General features: G+C 31.9%; 1 protein-coding gene across 1 annotated transcript; it reads right to left on the bottom strand.

Annotated features, from left to right (window-relative positions):
• Positions 1–6,466: 6,466 nt before the first annotated feature.
• On the bottom strand, positions 6,467–10,984 carry LOC123895551 (WAT1-related protein At4g08300-like). The gene is made up of 7 exons (XM_045945962.1): positions 10,521–10,984; positions 10,195–10,257; positions 9,012–9,128; positions 8,355–8,601; positions 7,793–7,951; positions 7,517–7,668; positions 6,467–6,902 (listed from the first exon to the last, which is right to left on the bottom strand). The coding sequence occupies exons 1-7, from the start codon at positions 10,736–10,738 to the stop codon at positions 6,680–6,682; spliced, it is 1,179 nt and encodes a 392-aa protein (XP_045801918.1). The 5' UTR covers positions 10,739–10,984; the 3' UTR covers positions 6,467–6,679.
• Between the last annotated feature and the right edge of the window lie 2,315 nt (positions 10,985–13,299).

The following is a 13,299-nucleotide window of genomic DNA, read 5'->3' on the forward strand; positions in this document are numbered from 1 at the left end:
GTCGAATGAGCGAAGAAAAAAGAAGAACGATCAAGAATTGTGGTGGAATTGAAGCAGAACCACCGTAACTGCCAAGAACACCACCGTAACTGTCACCGGAAACTGCCGTTCCAGCTGAAACAGATTTTCGCGCGAAAAAATTTGGACCGGGGCTTAATCTGATACCAATTGTTGATCAAATGGTTCAGCTTGTTTCTTATTTCTCAATCAAGGCCTTTTATAGGCTTACAACCATTGGGCCAGTTGGGCCTAACACTTCCTAGAGCCCAACAAACCAAAGACTTGCTAAACAAACCCCTAACACATCCGTTCCACTAATCAAAGAAAGAGTAACTTTACAAAGGATTCCCAAGAGTTACAAGAATTAATATTCCAATCTAACTCTACCCTTATCCCGAATCTCTTACCGCGACCAAGAGTTACAAAGGATATGTTGTTGGAGTTTGTTTGAAGTGAAGTCCCACATTGCTTAGGTTCCTAGGATGTGAAGTGTATAAATATGTGAGGATAAACTACCCTTTGAGCTAGTTTTGGGGATGAGATCCAAACATATTTAACATGGTATCAAAGCTGGGTTAAGGACTGCAATGTGGACATTTGACCCAGGACCATGCTAGGCGTGAGGGTGGGTTATATGTTGTTGGAGTTTGTTTGAAGTGAAGTCTCACATTGCTTAGGTTCCCGAGATGTGAAGTGTATATGTGAGTGCAACCTCACCCTTTGAGCTAGCTTTTAGGGTTGAGATCCAAGCATATTTAACACAAACCACCCTTTTACCAATTCAAAGAACTCATGGGTTTCTTCTCCTCGCGCCATGCACGGGTACATTCTGAACTTGCACCCGTTCATAATTCCCAGGTTATCAAAACTGGACCGGACCGGCCGGTCGGACCGTGAATCGGTCATGAAAACGGTTCGGTTTTGAGCAAAAAACGGATAGGAAACCGACCGGCAAAAAAACGCATGAACCGGGGTCAAACTGGGTCGAACCGGCAAACCAGCCGGGGCGGTTCGAGCGGTTATGCGGATTTTTTTTTTTAAAAAAAAAACAGGACAAGACAGCGTCGTTTTAACTTTTTTTTTTTTAAAAAAAAATCTGAAACAAAATAACGAAGTCGTAGGAATAGGAAATGTTTTTGTTTCATCTGTTTTTCATTTGGTTTGAATTATAAATTTTATTTTATTTTGAGTTGTGATATTTTATCTTTTTAATGTGTGAAATTATGAAATATTGAACAATTATTCAGATACTTTTATTTATATATTAATTAAAATATATATTTAATTAAAAATAATTCGACCACGATTGAACCCAGTCTGACCAATTAAACTTTGAACCGGTGAGCTCGCCAGTTCGATGACCGGTCCGATTCTGACAACCTTGATAATTCCCATACACCGGTTTATCTGCAGTATGCACCGGTTCTAGAACTTTGACAGACTTAAATTCTTCCTGATTTTAAATTAATCCTCATAGGAGAAAGCTAACCCCTATCTATAAGTATAAGATAGATATTGATCGTGAAAAAAACGACTTGGTATAATTTTGGACAAATTTATATTTTAGAGCTTCATAAAAAATTACGGTACAATTGTAGTTTTGCCAAATTTATCTTCATTTCAACCATACATGAGTTGAGTACATAATTTAACTGTTTTTAACTAAAATAAATACGCAAAACATACACTTAATACGTATATGCCATAGATGTGGGAGTGGTGTCTTTTATGGAATACAAATTATACCCTTTGCATAATATAAGAGTGCAATCGGTTGAAAACAGAGGCTACTGGACTTGACACAAAAGGAATATAAATAGATCAGAGAATGTCAATATGTGCAGTTTTACAACAAAATGATACTATGAGGCTTTTATGTGCATAGTGATGTTAAGGAGTGAGATGCTACTATGTGAATAAGCTGTGTGGATATATGTAATGGAATTTGATGCTGGAGTATGCGATATTATTCCATGATGAGACCCAATGGGAATTACCTGACATAAGCACCACTTACATAGTTACATACAATACGATAGTATTATGATTGCAAGAGATTCCAAAATCCAAAAAGAAACTTCTACATAAAATCATAGAGATTACTGTTGAAAACTCAATCCCCATTTGCCCCCAATTTAACAGGGATTCGATGACGTAATTGGTATAACATAAAGGTATCATATTAATTAAGACCATTTTCAATTGCAAGAATAAAAATTCATTTCATAAGCTACTTTTTTGTGCATCCAAAAATGCCGCATCAATTTAACAACTCTCACATCTCACATCAATTTATATATAGTAGTTTTGGTTCATAGGCTGCGTAGGGAGGAATGCTAATGTAACTTATTCGGATTGGTGTCACAATTTTTTAGTTTGCTTCCAACGCAACTAAGACGATTGTCTATGAATCGTAAGGGTTGAATACCCCTTATAATTCATCTTTTGCTTATAAAAAAAAAAATCTTTTCACTTAATTGCGCAAATTTCTTTTGACTTTTTTTTTACAAGTTAAATATAAACCTTTTTTTTTTTAATAAATGAGATGCAGATTGGACTACCGTAACACTCTTAATAAAAAGAAAATAAAAAGAATACTGTAAAAATTAAATTAGAGATGAAATTAGAATACATTTGACAATCATGAATAACTTTCTCATCGTTATTAAGCACCAATATCAGAATGATCGATATCAGACTATAATGTCTTCCTCTATCTGATCAAATGCTCCAGGATGTGTGGTTATCAATGAGGCAAACCTCACACAAGCTTATTTCGGCGGATTGCTCGCGTGATAACGTGATGACAAAAGGGATCTAGCATATCTATTTATAAGATAACAACCCTAGCCATACACCCATCATGTACACTTGAGGTTGGACCTTCACTTTGTTTCTACATAAATTAGAATTAGTGTCCAAAGTCCATTATTCTTGATCACAATTCTTGATACAACATACCGAGATGATTTAAACCAAACTCAGTCAAACCACATAATCGCACAAACGTGCATACAACAAACAAATTTTTTTTTGACATGATACAACAAACAATTTAAAAACAGCAAAAGTGGTTAAAAATAGAAGCAAAGATACACACACCACATACACTATGCAACGAACCCGCATAAGAGCACAAAACCAAATAACAAAAAAAAAGGTTTTGTGTGGGCCTTCACAACTCAAGTATATGCGAATAAATGACCGTCAACATGGACCGATTCACGCACCAACGATTCCTGCACAAACCACAACAATCAGTTTTGGCGCTTTCACGCCAACAATCCAAGTCCAAGAACTAGAATAAACGACAACAGACCGCGATCAGTAGTGAACAGCGAAAACATCGAACCGGTTAGAACAACCCAACCCTCCGACACGGAAGAGGGCGACCGATATTTGGAAAGACCCAACTGCCACCAACTACCAAGAATACTGGATGCAACACCACTACACGAAGAAGAAGGGGTAACCACCACATACCAACTACCACCATCGCGAAGGAGGCAGTGCTAGACGAACCAAACCGTCGTGAATAGAGATCCGGTGGTGCTGGAGTCTAACATTACCATATCCTTTAAGAACCAACACGTATGGCGGCTTTCACTCTATCGGCACTGACCATATGGTTGTTGGGTCACGAGGGGGCAGCCAGGGGATCATCCACATTGGATTTAAGAACAACTATACAAGTAAGTTGGACACCACACTTTTATAAAAAACCTTAAGGCGTTAGGTTTATGGGTAGCCGTTTCTTTTTCGGCAGCTTCACTCACCTATATATTAGTGTTCAGTATAGCACCTTAGTTCAGCCTATAAATAATCCTTTTTGTAACCCAACTATCAATAAAAGCAACAATTAACAATTATTAGAACTTAAGCACATAACGAAAGCCGATTCAAAAATTTAGTCTAATATGTAAAAGAATCTCATAACTTAAATACCTGAGCACTTTGATCTATTACCATACTTTTGACCATCCACAATTCTCTCTGTTAATGATCATGTGACAATCAATCATTCATAGACCAAAATTCCCAACTTTATTTATAGATGACTTAATTTGCTGACTTCCAATGGAACACAAACAAGTAGGGGATGACATGGAAACAACAAATTGAACAATTGTTGTTAGTCTTGGTCTTAACGAGAGAAGTTGGAAATACTACTCCTATTGTGATGGGCTAGAGCTACCAAATCAAATACCAATCACATTGGAAAAGCAACACACCAACTTAAAGTGGAAAGGAGTAATTATTGAACAAGGATAATGTTTATTACTACCACTAATTAACAATTATTACTAGTATTAAAATATTGTTATACTGTTGTAGTACTAGAATATTGTTTTCATTAACAATATTATTATCATTATAAAGCATGATAGTAATTAAGTAGTGCAATTCAACATGTATGAAGTCTTTTGATTAGTTGTTTGTAAACATAAGTAGTGCAAATCAACATGTTAGAAACTTTATTATAAAGCATGATACTTAATTAATCTGGCTAAACTTATAAAAAAAGGTATCTCAAGGTTTTTTGATATGCATGATTATATACTAGAATAATATATACTATTCATATTTTATTTATTTAGTAGGAATTAATTGTGTTGTTGGTTGTAGGTCATTTCCCTTGGCAGGGGATCTTTGTGACAGAATAAGATTCAAATGAATCTGAATTTGATTCTCCTTGTCTAGATTCCTGATAATTCGTTAGTGAAGTGATGACACACAAACCACATTTACCAAAAAAAATATTCGAATATTTTGCATATATAGCTAAAGAATGACCCCTCATGCATGGTATAGTAGGATCATCGTCATGATCAATCATTAAATTCTAACAAATGTTCTGTGATCTTCTTATCCCTTACAACTTGCAATGTTGGAAGATGTATATATAGCTAGACAAAACGTGAAATATGATATATATATATATATATATATATATATATATATATATATATATATATATATATATATATATATATATATATAATTGGTGAATAATTGCTAGCTAGTTTTTTCTTTTATTAATTAAATTCTAATGGGATTATTGTGGTATTGGTATACCTAAGTCCATATACCGGTTCAAATAAAAATAGTTTAAATGCATTTAGTAAGTAGTTGACTTATACTCTACAAAACATATAAGTTTGTCATAGTTAAAAATTTCATTGGTGGATAACCTATAAATACATTTGTAGTGTTTGAGCTTTGATAAATGAACGTGAGTACCCAACTCACTTAAATTTTATTTTTGTAAAAAATAAGTATTCGACAAACTTTATTTTTAGGATTGACAGGGCCGGTCTAAGGGTATGACAGTGTGCGCTTGACCCTATTTTATTAAAGCTTAAAAGCTACTTTAGGAATTAAGTTGAAAATAAAAACTTTAAATTTAAAGTTGAAGTTGTTTTGTATTTATTATTTTTTTAACTTAATTATCACTTTTAAGTTAAATCTATTTAGTAAAATATTTTTATAATTTTTTTGATATTTTAATACAAATTTATCATAAATAATAGGCTTGTGAAATTCAAGTTTTTTTTAATAAAAAATATATTATATTATAAGGGTTAGGGTTCAAGGATATATTTTACTATGATAAAACACTTTAATCTTATATTTTAATTTCTTCTTCCGTCTTTAAGTGATGGGAGATGTAGTTCATGTATTTACTTTGAAGAATGTGGGTGAACCAAGACCATGATAAGAAAAGTCTATATGTTGGAAAAAAATTTCATAGAGAACGATCGTGATTTTCCTCCAATTTTGGAGTACTTTTTATGTCGCAACTTAAACTTTTTGTGCTTTTGAAAGGAGTATATTTTCAAGAGATGGAAATATAATCTATCCCACAAACTTTATGTGTTTCTGAGGTATTGTCCGCATTTGATTTTGTGTGAATAATGTTTATAAACTAACAATAACTTTGATTTCTAAGCAATGTGAGATTTTTTGGTTTCACATATTTTGACCTTAAGTTTCTGACGCCTTAAGTTTCTGACGCCTTAAGCAATGTGAGATTTTTTGGTTTCACATATTTTGACCTTAAGTTTCTGACGCCTTAAGTTTCTGACGCACACCAATATTTTGACCTTAAGTTTCTGACGCCTTATTCCCTTTAAGGCATATGTGAACCTTCACAATTTTATCATTTATAAAACGTCTCTCAATATTAAAACAATAGAAACTTTTATTTGAACCACTTTAACTTTTCTTTTACAAAAATCTTGAATATTATAAATTTGTTCAGAACAGAAAATAAATAAATAAATAAAAGAGCACGTGTTAAATTAAAATCAATTCAACCATATACAAATTTTAATGATATTCCTGTTATGACTTAGTACTACAAAATCCTGATAGAATCTTTGGTTAAAAAGCACATATCATTAGATAAGTAGCTCAACTTGGCAAATAAATTTAAATAAAAAATAAAGTAGAAAGGACAAAAACAGAGAGACAAAGGCATTATATTGCATTATTTGATTAACAACATTATACTTTCAGAAACACATAAAAAAGTTAAGGTAACAAAATAAAAGTAAAGCTACTTAGGAAGGTAAATTAAAAAAGATTTTCACACCGCAGAAAATCTTTCATAACCTCTAGCAGATAGGTAAAATTGATTGATATATAAACTATAATTATTAGATCTTCATGATCATGCTTATGTTGGAACATTTTTTGCTGCCCCTTTTTTCAATTTTTCAGCTGGAACATTAATCTCAATTACATCCAAAATGTTTGATTCTGATTTTGTTCCATTCTTTATTGGCAATTGATCTTGTTCTTCACCTTTCCCTATTTCTTTTGTGCTTTCACGACGATCTTTGCTTTTTCCCCACACCACAGTGTAAAGTCCAGTTACAATCAGAATAGCTCCAAATATACTGTACAATGAAAAAATATTCAAAAAAAAATCAATTAGAGAAAAATTATTTTTTTAAACATAATATTAGATTAAATTGACACGAAATTTGTCTAATACTCGGTTTAATGTATGTAAGAAGTGTTGAATTAAAGACTTTTTGAATGTTTAGTATCATAGTATCAATTTGTCAGAATCACGATTAACCACTGTGATTTTGAAAAAGTAATTATGATAGCTCACCATGATTCAGACTAGTGGCGGATCCACCACATGGCCGGTCCGGACACTTGTCTAGATTTTGGTAATTTTTTTTTTTTGTATTTTAGGAGTTAATTTAGGATAATTTTTTTTGTAAAAAAAAAATTTAGGATAAAATTGAGATTTTTTAGTGCAAAATTAAAATTTTTGATTTCAAATTGAAATTTTAACCATACTTTATAAATGTTCTGCCTCCGCCACTAACTCAGACACCTACTACCGTAATATCAAACATGCATTTTGTTGTTACACTTTTTTTATTTTTATTTACAATGAGCTGAGAATCGAACCCAGGATCTATAACATACTATCTAAATCTCTTACCACCAGACCAAACCTAGTGGCTTAGTTGTTACACATTTTAAGAGATGTTACCTTCCAAGATGAACTTGTTCAGCCAAGACAAGAGAACCTAATGCAGCAGTGATAATCATACATAGTGGACTAAAAGAAGTCACAAATACTGGTCCACGTTCCCTAGTTACAACTCCTTGTACATAATATGCCATTCCAGAGCATATCACACCCTGATTTTATAATTATCATACAAAAAATATTAATATTGAAAAAAATATTAATTTGTTGAATTAAATTATCATTCACCAAAAAAAAATAAATAATATTACTAGCTAAAATGGTGTATAGACTTACAGAATAAACACAAGCAAGAAGCCTTGAGTCCCAACCTATGATCCACACACTCATGTCCCTTTCAAATATAAGTGATGCAATTGAACCCTCAATAATACCCATCAAGCATATCCAAGCTGTGAGTGATAGCTCTGCTGGGTACTTCTTCAAAGTGAATGACTAATTCCACAAAATAGCAAACACAAGTTAATTATCATATTATTTAATTAATTACTTCATTAACACTAATAAGTTAGAATGAAATTCAGATTCTCTCTCGTCGCCAAAGTCTTACATTTACAATGTCACAAAGTCGGTGACATGGAACTGAAATTGGACGGTACAAATTTTTAGATCGGAATTTTAGTTTTAAAAAATAATTAAAAATCTAGTAGAAATATGTACCATCCGATCTTGATCTACTAGTCACCCACAATTGTGGAGACAATTATACAATGACCCTTTTTTTTTTTTTTCTTTTAGAAAATCCTTTGCATTAATGCAAGGTCAAACTACTACGGACTGCGAAGAACAAAATCTCATTCTATTTTATCAAGCCCTTTGTTAGTTTGGCTATGCTTACTTGCAAAATAAAGAATCCAGCCCAACTGCAACAACTTGATATGAGCATTACTGTGCCCATCACCCAATTTTGGTCAGATGGTTCGTCATTGGCAGCACCTCCGTGGTGGTCAATGGCTCCCCCTCCCTTTATGATCTGAAACGCGGGGCCTTTGTATAAAGTCATAACCATAGCTCCTGAAACGGTTATAACCGTTCCAATTACTTTGGCTACGCTATGAAATTTTTTCCAATTCACTGACTCCAACCTGGTTAATTAGTCCAATAATAATATATTAATTACCATGTCATTAGATTCATTGGAATAATTAAGGAAAAAAATCTTAAAAAGTAAATAAAAAATTATAAAATTAGAGGAATCTGATTAGATATGCATAAATTGAAAATTATGTGTTGCTTAATTATCTCAACTAGACATTATTTGAGTTTGGATTATGTTAAATCAAGCTTTAATTTAAAGATGAACCATGCAAAGTGTGTGCGACAAACTAGTAAGGGACAAAATTAATTTGTCCACTAATTATATGGCCCCATGCTTCCAAATAGTTTGACTCAAATTATTTTTTCCAGTAACACAATTCTAGCTAGCTTTTTCCCTTTGCGTAAGCACATTAATTTTTGTTTATTGTTTTATGGTGAAAGTGATTGAAGCTTTTACCTGAAAGTGAGTGCCATTATAAAAGTAATGGCTGGAAGAACATTAACTGTGGCAGATGCAAACGTTGTTGAAGTCATCTTCATTCCCATGTTGTACAAATTTTGATCTAGCACTGGCCTGTTTCATTTTTATCAACAACAAAAGTTTGAATTAATTACTATTTGACTTTAATTTCAATCTCTGCATTTCGTACTTTTAGCCTCATAAAACAAAACCTAGCTATAAAAAAATGTTATGATTTGACTTTTTACAATATTTATAGGATCAACTAATTATCGATTTTGTCCGTTTAAAAAAAAACGTGTATATATAATTTTTCTCGCTTTTTTTCATCCAAAAACTTCATATCAATTTATTAGACTGAGTAACTAGATTTGGATCATCTCCTTTACTCAAAATTCTTAAATAACTTTTAGAGTTTGGATCTTTAAAATCATTGTGTGTGTAGTGCAACGATTGTAGAATCTACTACACCATATCATGTAGATGTAGAAGATCCAAATTCGTCGTATGAATATAAGAAATGAAATCATAATAGGGAATATTTCTTCCTTTTTGACTTCTTGGTTGGTCACTTTATACAAAATGACGAGTCCACTAGAAAATGCAGGGCAATATGAAGTGACATTATTCGACAATAACACATTTCTATTTGGTTTGAGGCTATCGATTACATAAATTTCTTATGCTATTTCGCATTTAGTAATTAGTTAAGTATGGTTCTAGATAGTTCTTCAATTTATTCACAAAAAAAATGTGATATTTTTGGATGAAATTATGAATATATTAAACTCTTGTATTTGCGGTTATTTACTAAACCAAGAAAAAAAGGGCAAGAACAAGCAAAATATTTTGAAATAAAAAAATCAAATATATAAAGTTAGTTATATTTTAGTGTTTAATTTAAGTGTTTTTATTTCCTAGGAATCTTTTTTATTTCCTCCACCCAACAAGAAAGAATATGGATTTTGTATATGGTACTTCAAATAAATAAATAAATAAATACTATACATTAGGAAAAAGAGAATATTGTAGGTATAGCTACTTATGCATGGCATGCATGCATACTTAAAAAAACATTCTAGTGTCCAATATTCCATGATGAGACTAATTAACAGAATCAAATGTATATGATTAGATACTAAGAATATATAAATGGCGGAAAGATCAAAAAGAGCCTTACTCAAGGAAACCTAGTGCCACTATCCTCAAGAAGATGGGGAGAGTCATCTTTGGCCTTATTTTTCTGTAAAGATAAATAATTAAAACAAAAACTTGTTAAGATTATGAAAACAAAATATATAGTAGCCACACAATTATTAAAACAAGTTGAATTACGGAAAAAAATTAGACGTGAAAAAGAATCTGTCTCAAAATTTCGTTGTCGAGTATTAAAGACACTAAACTTAAAAACGAATTTTATTTTTCCATTTCGAATCTCCGTCATAATACAACATGAAGGAAAGAGACACAAACATAGAAAGAGGAAGAAAATGACGGAGAAGGTACCTTTCGAGAACAAGGGCGAAAGGTGTTATTATGATTGCGGCAACAACATGACGGTACACGGAGAGAATCCAATGACTCATACCATGTTTAAAAGAAACCATAGTAATGATGTACATCCCCGAGTAACCAAATTGAAGGGACAAAATAGCAAGATATGGTTTCAACTTGCGAAATAATAATCCATTGCTTAATTTACCATTAACATTTTGGTCCTCCATTTTATGACACACACAACAAAGCACACAAACAAAACTATATGTTATGTGAATTGTGAGTTTGTGGGTGACAATGCAAAATGCAAAATGGGCTTTTATAGATCAAAAAAGCAAAATTATTATTTAAAAGAAAAAAAGAGAAGCTCCAATTTCACACAACACCGGCACTTAGTGCCACTAATTCTCTCACCTCAATTTTTCACCTTATAGATCCCCTTATCCATTTTACAAAACAAAACTTATATTCATATCAATTACTAGAATTCTATTTTATGTTTATAATAGAATCATGCAAAAAGTAAGGTACGTAGATTAGATATTATTATTATGTACATGTCTAAAGAAATGTTAATTATTGTAATATTTTATAACTTTCTTTTTTGTTTGCTTAATTTATGGGAAGTGGGAGATGTTTGATTTCGTTGACCATCAAATGGAATTTAAGTTAAGTGCTTGGTAATGACGCAAGCAAATATGTTCCTTTGTGATGTTAAGTAAGAGTGGGTGTTGTATATGTGGACACCATTTTTAAAGATATGAATGAGTAAAAAAATGTTATTCGTTAAATAGGGGCTTTTATCTCTATAACTATTACCCTAAATCAATTGATTGGATTTAATAGATGCCATAAGCCGTAATATGATCTTATTTGAATTGAACATGCAGAAATAGAATCTCTCATACTCAAATCTTGTCGGTATGTGGTAATATATATCAATATTACAAACATAATATTACCAAAAAAAAAAATTACAAACACAATACATATTTTATACAAACAATCTGAGTTTGAATTTGTTATTTTATTTATTTTTCTACACTGAAGTGTGTGAATTTTTGTCACTAAAGACACTAATTGTGTAGTTAGATACTAAAGTGTGCTACACATAATAAAAGATGTAGTTTTTTATTAGATGGTTGTGTGTAAAACTATTTTACACGTTCAGTGCATCTCTATTAAACTCAAGATATTCTATAAAAAAAAAATTAACTCATTTTATATTGAGTGTAAAGATAGTACGTGCACAGACAGTGTAACACCATTTTACACAGTCAACCAATCAAAATTTAAATTTGAGCATATCATCATTATATATTGTAATTTGTAATAACCGCAAATTTTCTATTAAAAAAGCTGGCAATATGTTAATCGTCATCATAACTTTGACGATTAATATCTTTAATTGTATAATAATAAAAATTATAAAAAATAATAATATTTTGAAAATAATCATCAAGACCAATCTAACAACATCTTATATGTTAATATTTATTTTTACTTATTAGTAGAAAAATATGGCAAAAACAATATGTGTGAATAATGCACAATAGTCAACTAGCTTACTCATTGTCGAACGAAGGGAATATATTATATTATATATATAACTTAAATAATATGGTAGGGGACATACAGATTTGAACCAATGACTTTACACACCAAAATATCATACTCTATCACTAATCTATTGATGCACATATGACAATATATAAACATTAAAAAAAATAAAACCATTATTATAGGGCCTCAAAATTTTGAAGCCCGATATCGTTACACACTCAACAATCGTGTCCAAGTCGGGTCTGTGTCTCATATCTATACACTTGAACTCACAGTTAAATTAATTATTCCTTTTATTATGTTAATTGTTTATTATCATCAAAATACTTAATGAACAAGATATTTCTTGAACACATTTTATTCTAACAGATGTATACGAGTCCAAGCACATACATTTTTTTAATGTGCATATTAAGGTATGCCCTATATACATTATTAATGTGATCATTTGTTTGATAGATTTATCTATGTATGTTAACTAGAACATGTCATGTCATTCAAATTTTTTAACTGGTTTAAGCATATGTTTTTTTTTTTTTTTTTTTACAATGAGCTGTGGATTGAACCTATGACCTATAACATACTACCCAAATCCCTCACCACTAGACCAAACCTAGTGGCTTGCTTAAGCATATGTTCTAAACATGAGTGAATACGAATATTAATTATTAAATATATGATTAAAAAAACTTAGTCATCACAAATATATTAATGTAGCTTGTGGATTATCCTAAAAATCCAAGGGCAATTTGAGGCAAGCAATTTTTTCGAAAGTACGGAGAGGTAGACTCCGGGATCCGAAGAGGAGTGGTGAAATCTTGCGTGGAAGCATGATGGTTGGTGGGAAGTTGACATCACCATCAATTTAAAGGCAGGGTGGAGAATTGTTGTAATTGACTTGAAATTATGATCAGAAAAAAACAAGTTAAGCTGCTGCCTCCTGCGCGAGGCCGAGGCACAGGGTATTCTGCGCGAGGCGCAGCTGTGATATGCAGGTGGAGCTTTAGCTCCTGCCTCCTGCGCGAGGCGCAGCCTGCGCGAGCCTATTTATAGGCAGTGTGTTTTTTCTGATTTGAAAAAGGTTTTTAGGGTTTCTGAGGCCAAAAAACAGAATAGGGGTTATAAGAGAAACATCTTGTGAAGACTCTAGGGTTGGGTAATCATTCTATCACCTTGGGAAACACTTTCATTGAAATCTCTTGGTCACGGGAAGAGATTTGAGAAA

This window comes from Trifolium pratense, linkage group LG7, assembly GCF_020283565.1.
Source record: "Trifolium pratense cultivar HEN17-A07 linkage group LG7, ARS_RC_1.1, whole genome shotgun sequence".
NCBI classification, from domain to species: domain Eukaryota; kingdom Viridiplantae; phylum Streptophyta; class Magnoliopsida; order Fabales; family Fabaceae; genus Trifolium; species Trifolium pratense.